Source organism: Salmo trutta, chromosome 10, assembly GCF_901001165.1.
Source record: "Salmo trutta chromosome 10, fSalTru1.1, whole genome shotgun sequence".
In the NCBI taxonomy this organism is placed as follows: domain Eukaryota; kingdom Metazoa; phylum Chordata; class Actinopteri; order Salmoniformes; family Salmonidae; genus Salmo; species Salmo trutta.
This window is the reverse complement of record NC_042966.1, coordinates 20,920,782-20,943,752: the sequence shown is the minus strand read 5'-3', so window position 1 is coordinate 20,943,752 and position 22,971 is coordinate 20,920,782. Positions and strand designations below refer to the sequence as shown.

General features: G+C 41.7%; 1 protein-coding gene across 4 annotated transcripts; it reads right to left on the bottom strand.

Annotated features, from left to right (window-relative positions):
• Positions 1 to 1,370: 1,370 nt before the first annotated feature.
• LOC115201324 (thyrotroph embryonic factor) lies at positions 1,371 to 21,503 on the bottom strand. Of its 4 annotated transcripts, none has more exons than XM_029764855.1 (5): positions 21,244 to 21,503; positions 11,529 to 11,888; positions 10,119 to 10,339; positions 1,933 to 2,144; positions 1,371 to 1,452 (listed from the first exon to the last, which is right to left on the bottom strand). In XM_029764855.1, exons 1-5 carry the CDS (start codon positions 21,317 to 21,319, stop codon positions 1,431 to 1,433), a joined length of 891 nt encoding a protein of 296 aa, XP_029620715.1. In that variant the 5' UTR covers positions 21,320 to 21,503; the 3' UTR covers positions 1,371 to 1,430. The 4 variants fall into 4 exon arrangements, with proteins under 4 accessions (XP_029620715.1, XP_029620714.1, XP_029620717.1 ...); XM_029764854.1 differs by lacking the exon at positions 21,244 to 21,503 and adding an exon at positions 13,092 to 13,515; XM_029764857.1 differs by lacking the exon at positions 21,244 to 21,503 and adding an exon at positions 13,387 to 13,512.
• Positions 21,504 to 22,971: the final 1,468 nt, after the last annotated feature.

The following is a 22,971-nucleotide window of genomic DNA, read 5'->3' as shown; positions in this document are numbered from 1 at the left end:
CCATATATTATCAAGGTCCCAGAGAAGTTGGATAAACCACTTTGCATAGTAGTAAACATGAGAAAGGTTGGAGTTTTACATTTGGTTGAGAACACAATTGCAGAAAACTTGGAAATTACACAGTAATGTCCTAAATCAACAGGTTGTTTTTGTACGGAGTTATTTGAAAATAAAGCTCACTTTAAGCATTTCTTTATAACACAGAACCTGAAGAAAGAAGTTTCTTGGAAATGACGATCCAAGACAATAGACCAGACAGAGAGACTGAAATATTACCAAGCATTATGTACAGTTTTAAGCAAGTGTTGACTTGTATTGAAGGTCTTAAAACCACTACCAAGCAGTATTAGTCCCCAGATTAATTTGAGTTATTGTATTATATTTTAATTAAACTGGAGACTTGGAAGCAAACTTATGAAAACCAGAACTGCTTAGTTTAGACTAAAATCCCCCAAAAATAAAAGCCCTTTTCAGTTTACTAAAATGTCACCCACCCTTATCCCACCAATCCCAATCTCTTTACCAGCAAATGTTGTACAAAACATGATCAGAATACACAGTCTCATTGTAGTGTATTGAAAGTTGCACTCCCACAAGTTAAAACAGAAAGTGAAATAAGTGGCTGAAGAATAGCAACATTTACCTGGATCTAACTCTGCAAATAGAACTGCTGGGTGATTTGAAAAGTCAATCAATCCATCAATAATATAATACTTTTAGCAAAAAAAAATGTTTTATTTACAATCTGTAGAAACTATGAGAATAGAAAGGTCCAGAAACATCACAGCACAGAAAAATATAGGGCAAATAGAAATCAAAACTGGATGGTGTTCAGAGATAGATGGGAGGGGTTGAGTGGAGCTGAAGGGTGGGACTAAAAACAAGATAACTCATGTAAAATATACTGTGTCCGTAAAATGTATATAGGTTCAGAACTTTTGTGAAACAGCACAGTTAAAAATATGGTAAAAGGAAATTAAAACTGGATGGTCTTCAGAGATGGGAGGGGTTGAGGGGAGTTGAAGGATGGGACTAAAAACAAACAAAATATAACTATTGTAAAATACACTGTGTCCGTAAAAGGCCCAAATGTTGTCGTCCATTAGTTTACTCACATTAGGGGAGTGGTGGTAGGGTTAGGGGAAAATAATAAAGGAAAATATATATATTTACAAAACAAATATATGGGGGATTAGCAATGATGCATACAATTACATTGCTGGAAGCTACAATCTATTTGCAATGTTAAAGCTGATCTACCCCCTAAAATGTTTTAATAAAAAGTCAAATAAAAACAATAAGCAGGGGTCACTAATACAATTCCACAGTATCTACATGGCAACATCATTCACTCTCTTCCACACTCCATCTTCTGATCCATCTATCCATTGTATTTGATTCAATTACTTCACCCACGCAACAATAATAGTCTACTGGTCTTCCAGCAATGCACTTGAAAGAGAAGAGAAAAAGTAGATTATTTACCAGGAAAGGAAGACGGGGAGTTAACATGAGGGGATGTTAACGTTTCAATTACCACATTAATCATCAATTCTACCCATCAAACTTGTGTTATACAGGGAGTATTGTGTTATAAAGGAGCGAAACACAAGGTCATGTCTCACTGGTTATTTTGTATTTGAACATTTTTCAGTGTATTCATTGCAATAATATGCCTGCCTTTCTCTACCTCAACGCGATGTCATTGTTTCCTTTTCCTCATCTGTCTCACTGAGGAGCTCATATTTACTGCATATCACTGTCTCTCATTGTTTCGTATGCAGCTAATGTGAGTAGTGCAACAGTGGGTATTCACAATTGATTTATGAATAAACAAAGGATGTTGCTACTTAGTGACCTGACCAAAATGAAGTGACTAGCTGATGCAATCTGTCTGCAACGGCCGGCAGTTGTCTGTGTTTGGTCCCTTACAGCTCTCCGAATTTGGCCACGTAGCGGGCCACAACATTCTTGCTGCGGGCAAAGTTATCCCGTAGCTCGCCCACTTCCTGTCTTAGCGCCGTGTTCTCACGCTCCAGGAACGCTGCCCGCACCGTGATCTGGTTCTCCTTGAGTCGGCGCGCGTCCCGGGAACGCTTCGCCGCCACGTTGTTCTTCTTCCTCCTCTGCCAGTACTTCTCATCCTTGAGAGGGGGAGAGAGGGGGAAAGAGAAAAGAGCAGAGAGAGAGAACAAGGTTGTTATTGAAAGCGACCTTGATGATGAGAGCATGCTTTCAATTCAATGTCACTGCAGTGTTATTGAAAGCGTCCAATGTCGCTGCTAAGTTATTGAAAGCTTTGTTAAAAAGCAAAAGCTAGTTTTCCCCGCACTGGCGCTAGGTCATTTAAGTAGACCTTCAGAATGACTGAATGCTCTATGACAGTGGTCACCAACGTTTGAGTCAAGATCACTTTCGCAGTCAAATCACATTTTATTGGTCACATACACATGTTTAGTAGATGTTGCGGGTGTAGCAAAATGCTTGTTCTTAGCTCCAACAGTGTAGTAGTAGTATCTAACTATTCACAACAATACACAAATCTAAAAGTAAAAGAATGGAATTAAGAAATATATAAATATTAAGACAAGCAATGTCGGAGTGGCATTAACTAAAATACAGTATTTACAGATGAAATGAGTAAAGCAGTATGTAAACATTGAAGTGACTACTGTTACATTATTAAAGTGGCCAGTCATTCCATGTCTATGTATATAGGGCAGCAGCCTCTAAGGTGGTTGAGTAGTCGGGTGGTAGCCAGCTAGTGATGGCTATTTAACAGTCTGATGGCCTTGAGATAGAAGTTGTTTTTCAGTCTTTCGGTTCCAGCTTTGATGCACCTGTACTGACCTCGCCTTCTGGATGATAGCAGTGTGAAAAGGCAGTGGCTCGGGTGGTTTGATGATCTTTTTGGCCTTCCTGTGACATCGGGTGCTGTAGGTGTCCTGGAAAGCAGGCAGTGTGCCCCTGGTGATGTGTTGGGCAGACCGTACCACCCTCTGGAGAGCCTTGTTGTTGCGGGCAGTGATGTTGCCGTACCAGGCAGTGATACAGCCCAACAGGATGCTCTCAATTATGCATCTGTAAAAGTTTGAGGGTCTTAGGGGCAAAGACAAATTTCTTCAGCCTTCTGTTGCGCCGCATTCACCACACTGTCTGTGTGGGTGGACCATTTCAGATTGTCAGTGATGTGTACGCTGATGAACTTGAAGCTTTCCACCTTCTCCACTGCGGTCCCGTCGATGTGGATTGGGGCGTGCTCCCAAGGCCCAAATCGCCGTCATTCGCATGAAGACGAGACGGAGATATCAGGGACGTAGGTCAGTGTGCCTTATAAGGATCTGACGGCGAGTGAGTAATCCCCCTCTACCATCAGTCCTATTAGCCAACATGCAATCATTGGATAACAAAATGGGTGAGCTCCAATCAAGACGATCCTACCAGCGGGACATTACAAACTGTAATATTTTGTGTTTCACCAAGTCGTGGCTGAACGACAACATGGATAACATACAGCTTGCCTGAGTTTTCGGTCCATTGGCAAGATAGAACAGCTGCCTCCGGTAAGACAAGGGGTGGCGGTCTGTGTCTATTTGTAAATAACAGCTGTGCACGAAATCTAATATTAAGGAAGTCTCAAGGTTTTGCTCGCCTGAGGTAGTGCATCTCACTATAAGCTGTAGACCATGAGTTTATCTATATTTTTCGTAGCTGTCTATTTACCACCACAAACCGATGCTGGCACTAAGACAGCCCTCAACAAGTTGTATAAAGCCATAAGCAAACAAGAAAATGCTCATCCAGAGGCGGCACTCCTAGTGGCTGGGGACTTTAACGCAGGGAAACTTAAATCTGTTTTACCTCATTTCTACCAGCATGTTAAATGTGCAACCAGAGGGAGAAAAAAAAACTCTAGACTACCTTTACTCCATACACAGAGACGCGTACGAAGCTCTCCCACTTCCTCCATTTGGAAAATCTGACCATAACTCTATCCTCCTGACTTCTGCTTACATGCAAAAACTAAAGCAGGAAGTACCAGTGACTCGCTCAACAAGGTAGTGGTCAGATGACACAGATGCTAAGCTACAGGACTGTTTTGCAAGCACAGACTGGACTATGTTCCGGGATTCTTCCGATGGCATTGAGGAATACACCACATCAGTCACTGGCTTCATCAATAAGTGCATTGATGGCATCATCCCCACAGTGACCGTACGTGCCCCAACCAGAAGCCATGGATTACAGGCAACATCCGCACTGAGCTAATGGGTAGAGCTGCCGCTTTCACGGACCTGGACACTAATCCGGACGCTTATAAGAAATCCAGCTTTGAAAGACTGGTCATGGCTCACATCAACACCATTGTCCCAGAAACCTGTACAATAGGAACACATACGTGAGAATGCTATTCATTGACTACAGCTCAGCGTTCAACACCATAGTGCCCTCAAAGCGCATCACTAAGCTAAGGACCCTGGGACTAAACACCTCCCTCTGCAACTGGATCCTGGACTTCCTGACAGGCCACCCCCAGGTGGTAAGGTAGGTAACAACACATCCGCCATGCTAATCCTCAACACGGGGGCACCTCAGGGGTGCATGCTCAGTCCCCTCCTGTACTCCCTGTTCACTCATGACTGCATGGCCAAGCACAACTCCAACACCATCATTAAGTTTGCCGACAACACAACAGTGTGATCACCGGCAACGATGAGACAGCCTATAGGGAGGTCAGAGACCTGGCAGTGTGGTGCCAGGGTAACAACCTCTCCCTCAACGTGATCAAGACAAAGGAGATGATTGTGGACAACTGAAAAAGGAGGAGCGAGCACATCCCCCATTCTCATCGACGGGGCTGGAGTGGAGCAGATTGAGAGGTTCAAGTTCCTTGGTGTCCACACCACCAACAAACTATCATGTTCCAAACACACCAAGACAGTCGTGAAGAGGGAACGACAACACCTTTTCCCCCTCAGGAGACTGAAAAGACTTGGCATGGGTCTTCAGATCCTCAAAAAGTTGTACAGCTGCACGATCGAGAGCATCCGAACTGGTTGCATCACCGCCTCGTATGGCAACTGCTCGGCCTCCGACCACAAGGCACTGCAAAGGGTAGTGTGTACGGCCCAGTACATCACTGGGGCCAGGCTTCCTGCCATCCAGGACCTCTATATTAGGTGGTGTCAGAGGAAGGACCAAAAAAAATGCCCAAGACTCCAGCCACACTAGTCATAGGCTGTTCTCCCTGATACCGCACGGCAAGTGGTACCAGAGTGCCAAGTCTAGGTCCAAAAGGCTTCTTAACAGCATCTATCCCCAAGTCATAAGACTCCTGAACAGCTAATCAAATGGCTACCCGGACTATTTGCATTGTCCACCCCCCCTCCCATTTTTATGCTGCTGCTACTCTGTTTATTATCCTTGCATTGTCACTTTACCTCTACCTACATATTACCTCAATTACCTCAACTAACCAGTGACCCCGCACATTGACTCTGTACCGGTACCCCCTGTATATAGCCTCACTATTGTTATTTTATTCTTGCTCCTTAATTATAATTATATATATATATATATATATATATATTTTTTTTTTACTTCAGTTTATTTTAGTAAATACTTTAACACTTTTTTAAAATTAAAACTGCATTGTTGGTTAAGGGCTTGCAAGTAAGAATTTCACTGTAAGGTCTACATTAGATGTCGACCGATTAATCGGAATGGCCGATTAATTAGGGCCGATTTCAAGTTTTCGTAATCGGAAATCGGTATTTTTGGACACCGATTTGGCCGATTTAAAACCTTTATTTAATTTTTACACCTTTATTTAACTAGGCAAGTCAGTTAAGAACACATTCCTATTTTCAATGACGGTCTAGGAACGGTGGGTTAACTGCCTTGTTCAGGGGCAGAACAAATTATTTTTACCATGTCAACTCGGGGATTCAATCTTGCAACCTTACGGTTAACTAGTCCAACGCTCTAACCACCTGCTTTACATTGCACTCCACGAGGAGCCTGCCTGTTACGCGAATGCAGTAAGAAGCCAAGGTAAGTTGCTAGCTAGCATTAAACGTATCTTATAAAAAACAATCAATCATAATCACTAGTTAACTACACATGGTTGATGATATTACTAGTTTATCTAGCCTGTCCTGCGTTGCATATAATCACTTAGGTACACGTTGCTCCAACATGTACCTAACCATAAACATCAATGCCTTTCTTAAAATCAATACACAAGTATATATTTTTAAACCTGCATATTTAGTTAATATTGCCTGCTAACATGAATTTCTTCTAACTAGGGAAAATGTGTCACTTCTCTTGCAACAGAGTCAGGGTATACGAAGCAGTTTGGGCCGCCTGGCTCGTTGCGAACTGTGAAGACTATTTCTTCCTAACAAAGACAGCCGACTTCGCCAAACGGGGGACGATTTAACAAAAGCGCATTTGCGAAAAACGCACACAATCGTTGCACAAATGTACCTAACCATAAACATCAAAGCCTTTCTTAAAATCAATAAACAGAAGTATAGATTTTTAAACTTGCATATTTAGCTAAAAGAAATCCAGGTTAGCAGGCAATTTTAACCAGGTGAAATTGTGTCACTTCTCTTGCGTTCATTGCACGCAGAGTCGTTGCGAACTAATTTGCCAGAATTTAACGTAATTATGACATAACATTGAAGGTTGTGCAATGTAACAGGAATATTTAGACTTATGGATGCCACCCGTTAGATAAAATACGGAACGGTTCCGTATTTCACTGAAAAAATAAACGTGATAGTTTCCGGATTCGACCATATTAATGACCTAAGGCTCGTATTTCTGTGTGTTATTATGTTATAATTAAGTCTATGATTTGATAGAGCAGTCGGACTGAGCGGTGGTAAGGCACCAGCAGGCTTGTAAGCATTCATTCAAATAGCACTGTCGTGCGTTTTGCCAGGAGCTCTTCGCAATGCTTCAAGCATTGCGCTGTTTATGACTTCAAGCCTATCAACTGTGTAGCTAGTTAGCGGGGTGCACGCTAATAGCATTTCAAACGTCACTTGCTCTGCATGGGTAACGCTGCTTCGAGGGTGGCTGTTGTCGATGTGTTCCTGGTTCGAGCCCAGTTAGGAGCGAGGAGAGGGACGGAAGCTATACTGTTACACTGGCAATACTAAAGTGCCTATAAGAACATCCAATAGTCAATGGTATATGAAATACAAATCGTATAGAGAGAAATAGTCCTGTAATAACTACAACCTAAAACTTCTTACCTGGGAATATTGAAGACTCATGTTAAAAGGAACCACCAGCTTTCATATGTTCTCATGTTCTGAGCAAGGAACGTCAACGTTAGCTTTTTTACATGGCACATATTGCACTTTTACTTTCTTCTCCAACACTTTGTTTTTGCATTATTTAATTAAACCAAATTGAACACATTTCATTATTTATTTGAGGCTAAATTGATTTTATTGATGTATTATATTAAAGTTAAAATAAGTGTTCATTCAGTATTGTTGTAATTGTCATTATTACAAATAAATAAATAAAAAATAAAATCGGCCGACGAATCGGTATCGGCGTATTTTTTTGGTCCTCCAATAATCGGTATCGGCGTTGAAAAATCATAATCGGTCGACCTCTATTCTACACCTGTTGTATTCGGCGCATGTGACAAATAAAATGTGATTTATAGTCCCCGATCAGCTCCTTTGTTTTGTTGACGTTGAGGGAGATGGTTATTTTCCTGGCACCACTCCGCTAGGACCCTCACCTCCTCCCTGTAGGCTGTCTCGTCATTGTTGGTAATCAGGCCTACTACTGTTGTGTCATCTGCAAACGTGATGATTGAGTTGGAGGCGTGCATGGCCACGCAGTCATTGGTGAACAGGGAGTACAGAAGGGTGCTGAGGAAGCACCCTTGTGGGGCCCGTGTTGAGGATCAGCGAAGTGGAGGTGCTGTTACCTACCCTTACCACCTGTGGTGCGGCCCGTCAGGAAGTCCAGGACCCAGTTGCACAGGGCGGGGTTCAGACCCAGGGCCGCAAGCTTAATGATGAGCTTGGAAAGTGCTATGGTGTTGAAGGCTGAGCTATGGTCAAAAAGCAAGCAGAGAAACTGCTCAGATTATTATTTTTTTGTTGTTGCATGATTATTTTTTTTTTACATTAACCTAATAAAAACAGTTCTGTAGAAATGAGGTTTGTGCAGTAGGTAGGTCGAATATATTCTCACAGCACATTAGCTATATGCCTGGCAATATTGTTCTTCTCAGACCATATTATATACACTGAACAAAAATATAAAAACGCAACATGTAGTGTGCTGGTCCAATGTTTAATGAGCTGAAATAAAAGATAACAGAAAAGTTCAATACTTACAAAAAGCGTATTTCCCTAAAATGTTGTGCACAAATTTGTTTACATCCTCGTTAGGAGCATTTCTCCTTTGACAAGTTAATCCATCCACCTGACAGGTGTGGCATATCAAGTAGCCGATTAAACAACATGATTACACAGGTGCAGCTGTGCTGGGGACAATAAAAGGCCACTCTAAAATGTCTAGTTTTGTCACACAACGCCACAGATGTCAAGTTGAGGGCACGTGCAATTGGCATGCTGACTGCAGGAATGTCCACCAGAGCTGTAGCCCGATAATTTCATGTTCATTTCTCTACCATAAGCCACCTCCAATGTCATTTTAGAGAATTCGGCAGTACGTCCAACCGGCCACACAACCGCAGACCACATATAACCACGCCAGCCCAGGACCTCAACATCTGGCTTCTTCGTCTGAGACCAACCACCTGGGTAGTTGATGAAACAGAAGTATTTCGGTCTGTAATAAAGCCCTTTTGTTGGAAAAAAAACAAATTCTGATTGGGTGGGCCCGGCTCCCAAGTGGGTGGGCCTATGCCATCCCAGACCCATCCATGGCTGTGCACCTGCCCAATCCATAGATTAGGGCATAATTTATTTATTTCAATTGACTGATTTATATTTTTGTTCAGTATATTTTAACCCTTGAGCTTTGATAACAAAATAGATCAGTTTGTGTAGCACTTGCAAGGCACAGCTGAGCATAAATTGAAATAATTTGTACCTGCATCTGATGATCATGGTGCTTTCAAGACAACTGGGAACTCTGGAGAAAAAAAAAAGTTAAATCATGAAGTCAGTGATCTTCAGGTTGGAGTGCTAGAAATATACCTGAGTTTCCGACTTGGAATTCAGAGTTGGCTGACCGTTCAAAAAGATTTTTCCCGGCCAGATCTAGTTTTTTCCCCCTGAGTTCCCATTTGTCTTGAACAGACTGAAGTCGGAGATGTCCAAGTTCTGAGTTTCCAGTTGTTTTGAACAAGGCATTAGTCTCAGCGGAGGGAGGGAGAGAGCAGCAGAGGGTCCGCCTCTCTCGGTCCCTCTCTCCCTTCCTTTCCTACGGTGAGACTGACCAGAGAGAGCGGACACGGTCTTCCACCTGATGGCGAAACTTGAGTCGCACCGCATCAGCATCTGCCTCATGCACAAATTCACATTGTTCCTACGACCAGAGAAAGTGAAACATTTTTCGATATTAAAATAGACACGGCAAGCTGCTAATAATAAAAACGCAGGGCTATCAATACACTTGGCTACTAACTCAAAGCAGCTGCAGCGCGAGTGGTAGTACGAAGAAGCGCATTTTATGTTGTGTAATAGTGTTGAATAAAAACAGTGTTGACAGTGCTGAATAAAAACAAACATGAACTCAGTCATAAAAACAGCAGCTCTTTACAGTCTCTCTCAGGTCATGGTTTTTAAAAGTTATGAAATCTGTAGGCACGGTGACACTCGATTTAGCCACAGATCTCCCAACAGCGGCAAAAAAAAAAAAAAGGAGCAAGCCTTAATCATTGGCTTTCTACAGAAATGTTTGGTGATCGACTAGGAATGCCTTGAAGATCGACCAGTCGCAGTTGGTGACCACTGTTCTATGAACTAACTGATGGTACTGTAAACCACAATTAAATAACTTTTTTTAAAACATCCTATTTCTCTTCTTGGAATTTGAAAAGAAAACGTATACACCTACCTACCACACCCTTATCCTCGTTTCCGACCTCCATGTCTCTGACTTACCTTAGAATCCTCAGGTACATACACCTTCTTGGCCTTCTTGATCATGGGCTGTGGTTTGAGTTCCTCCTCTGAGAACTTGTGTTTGCGTGGGTTGAACAGCTCTCCTCCAGGAATGCTGGACAGGACCAGGTCTGTAGGGTCCGGATCAAAGTTCACGTTCACCTCAATCTCCTCCGGGTCGATGGTTTCAGGGGTCAGCCTGTCCTTGTCTGTCACCACCTCTGTGGGGGAGATACAGGTGACCAAGCATTAGGTTAAGGTTTCAAGTATACCGTTTTGGTTTGTTGGGTTCTAACTTGAAATATACTTATTCCTGTCACTATATAAGAACATATGAATTTCATTACATGTAAGATAACTGTTTATATTTTGTGTCAATGAAGGGTGAATAAGGAATGTGTATCAAAACTTACTGAGGGAGGCAAAGGGCAACAGTTAATCTCTGATAAGGCAAGCCAGCTGCGGAACTAAAGAGGAGCGAGGAATTCGGCTTGAGGTCAAGTCAGCAGAAGAAGAGAGAAGAAACCTCTGACAGGGGGTCCAGAGGGGCCCACCACAGCGACCCTCTTACAGTCCTATCTCACACACATACACTTCCACGCCCACAAAGGTTGTAGCATCAGGCAGGGCCATGACTACACCAGTAAGAGGAACCAATTAAGTTCCTGCCTAGCAACAGACATGTATTGGCTGTCTAGATGTGTAAGGAGTTAACCCCGCCTAGTAGAAGGCTATAAATATATGTACTTGTATCTTCATATCTTGTCTTTTCAGCTGTATGACCCAATGGGATGAATAAACTTGGTGTGAGCTTTTTCTAGTCGTCCGTTTGAGTCATTACTATTTGTTCAGAACCTAACAGGTTGATGGGCAAATGCTACCATCAGTTTTAAGGGTAAATAAATGCTCCCAATGTAAATGGAACATTCTGTTCGGTGAGACTGCAAGTCATTTCATTCCTGTAGAAACATACATTTGGCTCTAACCTGTTTATATCCTGAACTGGAGAATATTAAAATAAATCCAGGCTTCTACATTCGATAAAGATGGCCTCATGTAGCCCAGCCCAGTCTGCTGGTCAGCTCGTAATAAACACCAAGGTTGTCTTGACCACTCAGCATAGCTAGGATCTATTTTTACCACCATCTACAGCGTTGAATGACATTCAAACAAACCAGTATGTGTTTCTCCGTACATGTGCCATGTGTGCCCTTGGTGCTCAGACATGTCTGACTGTCTATGGCAGAACCAAGAACAACTTACTTGGTTTACTTTGATCTTAAATACACTTGAGTCACACTTTGTATTAATTATGTATTATACCATGTAACTACTAGGGTAATTCTCTATGTAATAACACTAACAGACCATTAGGGCATAAGGCTCTAATGATTTCACAGTGTAGCCTACCGGTGTTGGCTGTGATATCAGCACTGTTGAGGGTGATGGTGACCACCTCCTCCTCACACTGGTCTAGTTCCAGGACCGGCAGCAGGGAGATTGGGGCGGCTGGGGCTGTCGTGGTGCTGGTTGGCTTCTCTGTCTTCTTCACTGCAATTTCCATGTTGAGAGCATTGTCCAGGGACGAGGTGGGGATGCCGTTCTCGATGAGGAACTCCTCCAGGTCCATGTACTCCAGGTGGAAGGTCTCCAAGTTGTACGGGATGGTCTTGTCCCAGATGGCGGGGGTCAGGGCGGCCGACGGACCCATCCCGCTCCCTCCTCCAAGGTCCACATTGTCCCCCGTAAAAAGCTTATCCTTGTCATTGTCTGTGGCAGCAAAACAGAAGAGCCTTGCTTAATGTTATGGATTATGGCAAGCATGATAAAACAAGTTGAGTAAATGGTTTTATCCATTTACACTCAGGACATATTCCATATAAGTGGTCCATGTGAGAACCAAACCCACAAATCTGATCATGCAAGCACCACATTTCAACCAATGGAAGAGATATGATGAAATATTAGGCCTACATCACTTTTTGGTGGAAAGGGGACCTTGACACTAGCCAGACGAATATGTGACCTAGCCTACTAATATATGCAGTTTTCAAAACAACTGGGTACTGAAAAACTCCTGCTTCAATGCGTTCAAGACCACTGGTAACCCGAAGAAACGACCTCCGACTGGGAAAATCGTTTTCAACGGTCATCCAACTCGGACTTTGTGACCTGAAAATCACTATCCATGTTACCATTAACCTGTCCATAAATTTTTTTGTGACGTTTATAAAGTTCGCATACAAAATGCCGGCTAGGGTGCGTTTCCATGCAACTCGTGTGGATGAAAAAAACTGGACTTTTTTGCGCAAAAATGTACAGCATCAAATACAAATGTAGTGGTGTAAGTGTTTCCATTACCCATTTAAGCAAATAAATTGGCTTAAGCCTGTACGACAACAGCGCCCCGCATACCTTCATAATGATTCGGCAATCATCGTTTATTCGAAAAACAGTCTCAATCATCATTTGTCGCAACAAATAAAGTTCGTCAGAAGAATAATCCCCCTACCGAACGGAAGGGGGGAAAGTATATCTTTAGAAAATGTCTACTATATCTGCCATTTCCATTTACACGCGTCGCATTTTCTTTTTTGCGACATTGCTTTTGTCGAATAGAGACGAGTAAATGGAAACCTGCCTAGTTAGTGGTGAGGAGGAGAGTTGAAGGGAGTGGGGAGAGAAGAATTTACTGTCAACTGTGTATGCTGTCTGAGAACCACGGGACTGAAGTGCAGCTACCCAATTTTAGTTACAATTCTGATGAAGGGATACCTGAATGCTTGGTTGATCATAACACTATAGAAACAAACGGACAGGATGTGATTTTGTGTAAGCCTATCAATTTTAGGCTACTACTTTGCATAAATTGTATCCCCATTCGGCTTCACCCGGCACAATTCGGCCTCTTCTCAGTTTGTTGCCTATAACAAACGGCGCGTGTAACCCCCACACAGAAGCATCTAGACTTACCATCGTCGCCCTCCAGTAAATTCGGTGGGGGCATTTCCATTATTTTCTGCAATACCACGGGAAACGCACCCGGTGACCCCTTGAAGGTTTCAGTCTTAGTGGGGATCGTCTCTCCAGACATTTTCGCCGGTAATTACGCAACAACTAAATTTAAAGATAGGCTACTTCAACAATGAGGGCTGGACTACCCTAACAATCTCCTGTCCGTGAAAAAAGTAGCCTATCAGTTCAGAGATAGTGACACCGAGATTAGGCTAAAGGTTATGTTACAGCGAACGACTAGACATTAGTTTACCTCTTCAGATCTTGACCGATTCTTCAAATAATCCCCCCCAAAAACGTTTCTTGGTCAAGAGAAATCGCACCTCGTAGAGTAGAAAATATACTGCCAGCCCTGCCCGGATCTTCTCTGCCATTATGAATATTAACATTCTTTGCGCGACGTAGGCAAGGCGTGACACCATTGGTTGACAAAATATTATATATCCGTTGTAACCCTGCATAAATTAGAGGAAAACTTGTTGGGAGAGAGGAGAAACCAGAATGATATCTCCATTCTGTTAGACTTCTGCTGGCTTCACGTGCTCATGGAAAATGGTAATGCCACGTTCAAAACGCCTGAGAATAGTAGTGTAAAGTACTTAAGTAAAAATACTAAAGTTTTTTAGGGTACTTTACTATTTATATATTTTTGACCATTTTCTTTTGGAATGTAGTAAAGTAAAATTTATTTTTTACTCCATACGTTTTTTCTGACAACCAAAAGTACTCGTTACAGTTTGAACGCTTAGCAGGACCCAGAACATTGTCTAATTCACACACTTATCAAGAGAACATCCACAGTCATCCCTACTGCCTCTGATCTAGCGGACTCAGTAAACACATGCTTTGTTTGTAAATTATGTCTGAGTGTTGGAACATGCCCCTGGCTTTCCGTATATTATAAAAAACAAAATGATGCCGTCTGGTTTGCTTAATATAAGGAATTTGAAATCATTCATACTTTTACTTTTGATACTTAAGTATATTTAAAACCAAATACTTTAAAACTTTTACTGTGTGCAAAGCTGTCATCAAGGCAAAGGATGGCTACTTTGAAAAATCTAAAATATATTTTGATTTGTTTAACACTTTTTTGGTTACTACATGATTTGTGTTATTTCATAGTTTTGATGTCTTAACTATTATTATACAATGTAGAAAATAGTAAAAATAAAGAAAAACTCAATGAGTAGGTGTGTCCAAACTTTTGACTGCTACTGTATATCCATAAATATGCTGCCGATTCATGATTTCGACTGGCTGAGAAAAGCTGCCTGCCCGTCTGTCTCATCCCGTTCATTACTATGCGACAGCTTGAGATCGAATTTGAATAATTAAACAATGTTGCCAATGTCCGAGACACAGACAGCAAGGTTTCAACAAATCTCCACTGTTGAAAACTAAAGGTTAGTCTAAAAGAAATGCGAGTTAATGTCTGGATGCTTTTTATAGTGGAGATCAAGTTTATAAATTGCCTGGCTGGGCCGATGAGACAGTGTACTGCACAGACAGATGGAATAGAGTAAATAGGCATTTTAACGTCCTAGATTTATCTGGTGGTAACTTGTGGAATAGACACTGTTTGGAATGTGGTTTTAACCAATCAGCATTCAGGATTAGACCCACCCGTTCTATAAAAAACAATAACCCATTGTTGATGTTATTAAGCATGGATGAAGTGGTGATGTGTCCAATTTAACAGGTGTACTAGTGGATTTTCTAATAGTCCTTTCACAACTGTTGAACAAATATTGTGCATTGACAATGAATATAGTTAAAGGAGATTTTTTTAAATTATTATTATTATTATTATTATTTTTACAACCAACTCTCTATTTTTGATGTAAATGGCATGTTATATTGTTGCGACTCCGTAATAATTGGGACAGTGAAGCATTTTTGTATTTGAAATCAAACAATGACTATAAAGTACAGACTGTCAGCTTTAATTTTAGGCTATTTGTCCATATCGGGTGAACCGTTTACAACTACAGCACTTTTTGTACATAGTCGTCCCCGTCCCCCCATATTAGGGTACATTAATGTGGATGCTACCATGATTACGGATAATCCTGAATGAATCATGAATAATGATAAGTGAGAAAGTTAGACACACACATATCATACCCCCAAGACATGCTAACCTCTTACCATTACGATAACAAGGGAGATATGATACAGTATTTGAGTCTAACATTCTCACTTATTATTCATGATTCATTCAGGATTATCCGTAATCATGATAGCATCCACATTAAAGGTGTAAGTGTTTAGACACGTTCTATTCTCATTTACAATAAAAGTGACTCCAAAATTACACAATACGTGATATACTATACATTTCTATTGGGCACAAAATAATCTTAAACACAACCAAAACAAACAGAAAATGGATCGAAAAAATTTGTAGTCACAAGCATGATGTAGTCATTGCTTGCTAAGATTATTGGACCAAATACTTAACTTTTCACTACACATAAGTGAATTTGTCCCAATACGTATTGTCCCCTAAAATGCAGTAATTTCTAAATGCTTCACCTGATATGGATAAAAACACCGTCAAATCAAAGCTGACAGTCTGCACTTTAACCTCAGTCATTGTATGATTCAAATCCAAACTTTTGGAGTATAGGGCCAAAAGAAAAAACAATGCTTCACTGTCCCAATAATTACAGAGGGCACAGTGTATATCATTGGAATCTACAGGCGGTAGGGTCTACTGTTTCAGAAAATAACACTTGCTTTTATTGCCTAGCCTATGCCATATAGTAAATGTGAGCAATATTTTGTCATTCTATTTATTTTCTGCCCTTTAAACGCTGATAAACAATTGTTCCCATTGTCTCCAGTTGGCCTGGTTCATTCGGTTCATTCTCACATGGCAACACGTGCCGTCAACGTATGCCCCAAACACACGGAGACCAAAGAAAACTGCGCAATGAGCGCCTATGCTGCAACTTTCGAAACACATGAAGGACGGGTCTGCTCTGCTGGAAGCGCGGAGCTGTGCGATTTGAGACAGATGTCACCTGGCATTTTGCCTTGACACTTTTTTTAAATTAATGTATTTATTGACACATTATAGAGTCAGATCTCAAGCGCATCTCCATATGACACTATTGTGCCACTGGCATTAAGCATGATCGTTTACTATAAACACTAGACATGTCTAGACACTCAACAGCCGACATACAGTACCAGTCAAAAGTTTGGACACACCTACTCATTCTAGGGTTATTCTTTATTTTGACTATTTTCAATATTGTAAACTCAGCAAACAAATAAAACATCCCTTTTTCAGGACCATATCTTTCAAAGATAATTCATAAAAATACAAATAACCATACAGATCTTCAATGTAAAGGGTTTAAACACTGTTTCCCTTGCTTGTTCAATGAATCATAAACAATTAATGAACATGCACCTGTGGAACGGTCGTTAAGATACTAACAGCTTACAGACGGTAGACAATTAAGGTCACAGTTCTAAAAACAAAAAGACACTAAAGAGGCCTTTCTACAGACTCTGAAAAACACCAAAAGAAAGATGCCCTGGGTCCCTGCTCATCTACGTGAACGTGACTTAGGCATGAGGACTGCAGATGTTGCCAGGGCAATAAATTGAAATGTCTGTACTGTGAGACGCCTAAGACAGCGCTACAGGGAGACAGGACGGACAGCTGATCATCCCTACAGTGGCAGACCACGTGTAACAACACCTGCACAGGATTGGTACATCCAAACATCACACCTGCGGGACAGGTACAGGATGGAAACAACAACTGCCCAAGTTACACCAGGAACGCACAATCCCTCCATCACTGCTCAGACTGTCCGCAATAGGCTGAGAGAGGCTGGACTGAGGGCTTGTAGGTCTGTTTAAGGCAGGTCCTTACCAGACATCACCGGCAACAAAGTCGCCTATGGGCACAAACCCACTGTCGCTGGACCAGACAAGACTGGCAAAAAGTGATCTTCACTGATGAGTCGCGGTTTTGTCTCACCAGGGGTGAGGGTGGGATTTGCGTTTATCGTCGAAGGAATGTGCGTTACAACAAGGCCTGTACTCTGGAGTGGGATTGATTTGGAGGTGGAGGGTCCATCATGGTCTGGGGCGGTGTGTCACAGCATCATCGGACAGAGTTTGTTGTCAATGCAGGTAATCTCAACGTTGTGCGTTACAGGGAAGACATCCTCCTCCCCCATGTGGTACCGTCCCTGCAGGCTCATCCTGAAATGACCCTCCAGCATGACAATGCCACCAGCCATACTGCTCGTTCTGTGCGTGATTTCCTGCAAGACAGGAATGTCAGTGTTCTGCCATGGCCAGCAAAGAGCCCGGATCTCAATCCCATTGAGCACGTCTGGGACCTGTTGGATCGGAGGGTGAGGGCTAGGACCATTCCCCACAGAAATGTCTGGGAACTTACCGGGTGCCTTGGTGGAAGAGTTGGGTAACATCTCACAGCAAGAACTGGCAAATCTGGTGCAGTCCATGAGGAGAAGATGCACCGCAGTACTTAATGCAGCTGGTGGCCACACCAGATACTGACTGTTACTTTTGATTTTGACCCCCCCCCCTTTTTTCAGGGACACATTATTCCAATTCTGTAAGTTACATGTCTGTGGAACTTGTTCAGTTTATGTCTCAGTTGTTGAATCTTGTTATGTTCATACAAATATTTACACATGTTAAGTTTGCTGAAAATAAACGCAGTTGACAGTGAGCCTTTTTAAAAGTTAATTTGTGGAATTTCTTTCCTTCTTCTTTGAGCCAATCAGTTGTGTTGTGACAAGGTAGGGTTGGTATGAAGAACCAAGTCTATATTATGACAAGAACAGCTCAACTAAGCAAAGAGAAACTACAGTCCATCATTACTTTAAGACATGAAGGTCAGTCAATACAGAACATTTCAAGAACTTTGAAAGTTTCTTCAAGTGCAATTGCAAAAACCATCAAGCGCTACGATGAAACTTGCTTTCACGAGGACCAACACAGGAAAGGAAGACCCATAGTTACCTATGCTGCAGAGGATAAGTTCATTAGAGTTACCAGCCTCAGAAAATCGGCTATTAACTGCACCTCAGATTGCAGCCCAAATAAATGCGTCACAGAGTTCAAGTAACAGACACAACATCTGTTGTCAACAACATCTCTCCTCCTGTTCAGAGGAGACTGCGTGAATCAGGCCTATATTGTCGAATTGCTGCAAAGAAACCACTACTAAAGGACACCAATAACATTAAACTTGCTTAGGCCAGGAAACACGAGCGGTGGAAATCTGTCCTTTGGTCTGACGAGTCCAAATTTAAGATTTTTTGGTTCCAACCGCCATATCTTTGTGAGACACAGAGTAGGTGAACAGATTGCTGAACCCCCCTTTTACGCTCCTGCTACTCTGTTTATTATCTATGCATAATCACTTTAACTCCACCTACATATTACCTCAACTAACCGGTGCCCCCACACATTGACTCTGTACCGGTACCCCCTGTATATAGTATCGCTATTGTTATTTTACTGCTGCTCTTGAATTATTTGTTACTTTTATTTCTTATTGGTATTTTTTAAACTGCATTTGTTGGTTACACCTGTTGTATTCGGCGCATGTGACTAATACAATTTGATTTAAGATGATCTCCGCATGTGTGGTTCTCACCGTGAAGCATGGAGGAGGAGGTGTGATGGTGCTTTGCTGCGATTTATTTAGAATTCAAGGCACACTCACCCTGCATGGCTACCACAGCATTCTGCAGTGATACGCCATCCCATCTGGTTTGCGCTTAGTGGGACTATCATTTGTTTTCAACAGGACAATGACCCAAAACACACCTCCAGGCTGTGTAAGGGCTATTCGACCAAGAAGGAGAGTGATTGAGTGCTGCATCAGATGACCTGGCCTCCACAATCACCCAACCTCAACCCAATTGAGATGGTTTGGGATGAGTTGGACCGCAGAGTGAAGGAAAAGCAGCCAACAAGTGCTCAGCATATGTGGGAATTCCTTCAAGACTGTTGGAAAAGCATTCCAGGTGACTACCTCATGAAGCTGGTTGAGAGAATCCAGGCAAAGGGAGTCTACTTTAAAGAATGTCAAATATATTTAGATTTGTTTAACACTTTTTTGGTTATTACATGATTCCATGTGTTATTCTACAATGTAGAAAATAGTAAAAATAAAGAAAACCCCTTGAATGAGTAGGTGTGTCCAAACCTTTGACTGCTACTGTTTATTTAGACATGGGCCTTTATATGCATATATTCCATAACAGCCAAATGCACAACATACTAAGCCCTTACTCAAAACATTTAGATATAGGGATAGACATGATATACAAGTTGTCAAACATTTGTTTTCTACAGATCAAGCAAAGGCATAGACAGCATTCTTGTATTGTAATCTGAGAAGTAAGTTACTTTTTTTTAGGGGGCATTACTGCAAGAGTACAGAGTGTGCTGTTTTGTCTGTATACAGAGCTAGTCTAGCATCCTCACCACAGTAAGAGGTGAAAATATAGATGCCATCCACTACTGTCTTTATGACACCTTCATAAATTCTTTACAAGGCCTACATAGATGCTTCACAAATTTAAAAGCTATTGATTGGCCTACTATACAGTATAAAAGCTATTGTATCAGGTCCTCCTTACATCTGGAATGTTGCCAAATGTGTCATCACCTTTTTTCACTCTCTGGATGTTTGCTTCTGAATAATTTGTGAAGCATCTATGAAGGCCTTATAAAAAAGTCCATCCAAAAGGGGTGATATGGTATGAAGGAGACAAGAGTGTATCGGTCACCATCAAGAAGAGGGGATGGACCTCTAGGGAATTACTGGCGCTGCCAGCATGACCTTACACTTTGTCCTCCTCCCCTCGTGTGTGAGATATGATCTGATATACTTTATATAAATACACATGCAGTACAGAAAACTGGAAAGTTAGTACACAAGTCACACATTTACATTGTCACCTATTCAAAGCCTCTGCGACCTACTTTCCGACCTTGTATTGGGCCTGCATCTGTCCTATGTCCCACTGTTCAGCAGCCTGATGGTTGATGGAATGAAACTCGCCTGGCTTATATTATTGCTTAACAGTGGGGCCCTTAATCTCCTTCCTCAGGGCAGCAGCTCAAACATTGGGCAAGATTGTGTTTGAGTTCCTCTATGACGCACTTGGCTTTGATCCCACTACGCAGCCAAGGGCACCAATGTGTGTACTTAAGTGTCTCCCACGGCTTTACAAACATTTGTGTGAATGTGTCTAATTATCAGCAACTGGTTTGGGAAGAGGATATCACAAGATTAGTGAGCTCTGTGTTTACACTTCATATTATTAGACTACCAGCATTTCCTTACCAAGTGCATACCAGACAGCTCTTATGTGGACAGGTTGCATCATTAGGTTTTAGGTGCCAAGTCCTGTCCAGTGGTATTTGGGTGTTGGGAGTTGATGTCAGTGGTTCAAGTGTTGTGAATGCCCTGAGTAATTTGTATCCTGAGTGTAATCAGTACGTTTAGGAGTACCAGACACCACATGTATTTTGCAACAGTCCATGTTTTAATTGTCTCATGAATTTAAGTGAAAAATCAAATCTACTCTAATCTTGTTTTACAATCTGGTTGGACTGTTTACATAAATCACATCCAATCCAATCTCACAAATGACAGAACACAACCATATCCTGAACAGAACAAGTGATAGAGCCCTCTAACGATGAAAAACCGCAATCCTACTTCTCCCTACAACCCCCACACCACATGATGCTGGCATGTTGATTAAATCGGAGGTCAATCTTGTGATCAAATTGCCTCGGCTAACTAAACCGAGACGCTGTCAAAATGTCACCAGGGTTTTATTGAGGTTACGCAATATATAGGACATGCAGTGAGAAATGAGTCCAACATTTTGTATTTATAGTCGAAGAGTGTTCACAGACAGGACATTGTTTATGCTTGCAACAAATGTATCAAATACGTTGTATGGTTGGAACATAGGGTCGCGCGTGGTTTACTATAGAGCTGGGGAAACATTCGTTATTATTCAGACACAGCGCAATTTATTGACAATTTTCACAAAGAAATTACGATTATTTCGCTTCTTCTTACCGTTATAATCAAATGTAGGAACAGTGAAGGGGTCCTCTAGCAGAGCTTTGAAAATCTCCGGAATCTCTGAAGACATCTTTTCTAAAAGTTTTTAAAGATCACCTGGTCTGACTATCAATTAAAAACTGGAGCAGATATGAAATTGACAAGATTGATCAACGCTTCCAAGTTAAACAGCAGAAAAAATATCCACATGTAAAACGAGATTGATGGTCATGTGGAAAATTTAAACCTCGTTTTTATGACCACAAGGTTTGTATCCCGCCCCTTAGCCTTTTTCCAAATGATGCCTAGCTGATCTAGCCAATCACTGCTAGAAACCTACGGAAAGAGTCGTGATAGGTTTCTCCTGTTGTCCGACAAAATAGGGAAAGCCAATCGGAAGCGTTTACAGTATTACCTAAGAAACAAAAATACGTTGTTACGAAATAAGTCTACGTGCTCGGCAACAAAATAAACGAATTAGTTGCCTCTTACCGTTTGTCTTTCCTAAATAGGTCACTGATCTATAGATATGTAAACGGTAAATTAAATTTGCTATCGGATTGTTCTCTGCACAGAAAATATGCAGAGGATTATAGGGCATAGCATTTTTATGGGGGGGGGCTTGCCTGTTTTGGATTAATACATATCACATAAGTTTGCAAACAATGTAAAAAATTATATATCATTGCGTTAATAAAGCTACATACAAACATTCTCTTTTTTGTTTTCTTGAGTAAGGTAGCTCCAAAATGCAGGTGTTTCAGCCAACATTACTGCTTTCTGTGGTGGGGCAAGCCATCAGAAAATACGGAGCGTTGCGCCGTGATTGGCTCAGTATTCGGTCACTCATGGGGACACTACGTCACCCCCATTGGGAGATATAACAAATTCTAGCCCCTTGGGTGCCGCCATAGAGTTACAGTGGGGGGAAAAAAGTATTTGATCCCCTGCTGATTTTGTACGTTTGCCCACTGACAAAGAAATGATCAGTCTATCATTTTAATGGTAGGTTTATTTGAACAGTGAGAGACAGAATAACAAAAATATCCAGAAAAACGCATGTCAAAAATGTTATAAATTGATTTGCATTTTAATGAGGGAAATAAGTATTTGACCCCCTCTCAATCAGAAAGATTTCTGGCTCCCAGGTGTCTTTTATACAGGTAATGAGCTGAGATAAGGAGCACATTCTTAAAGGGAGTGCTCCTAACAGCAGCTTGTTACTTGTATAAAAGACACCTGTCCACAGAAGCAATAAATCAATCAATCAGATTCCAAACTCTCCACCATCGCCAAGACCAAAGACCTCTCCAAAGATGTCAGGGACAAGATTGTAGACCTACACAAGGCTGGAATGGGCTACAAGACCATCGCCAAGCAGCTTGGTGAGAAGGTGACAACATTTGGTGTGATTATTTGCAAATGGAAGAAACACAAAAGAACTGTCAATCTCCCTCGGTCTGGGGCTCCATGCAAGATCTCACCTCGTGGAGTTGCAATGATCATGAGAACGGTGAGGAATCAGCCCAGAACTACACAGGAGGATCTTGTCAATGATCTCAAGGCAGCTGGGACCATAGTCACCAAGAAAACAATTGGTAACATACTACGCCATGAAGGTCTGAAATCCTGCAGCACCCGCAAGGTCCCTCTGCTCAAGAATACATATACATGCCCGTCTGAAGTCTGTCAATGAACATCTGAATGATTCAGAGGACAACTGGTGAAAGTGTTGTGGTCAGA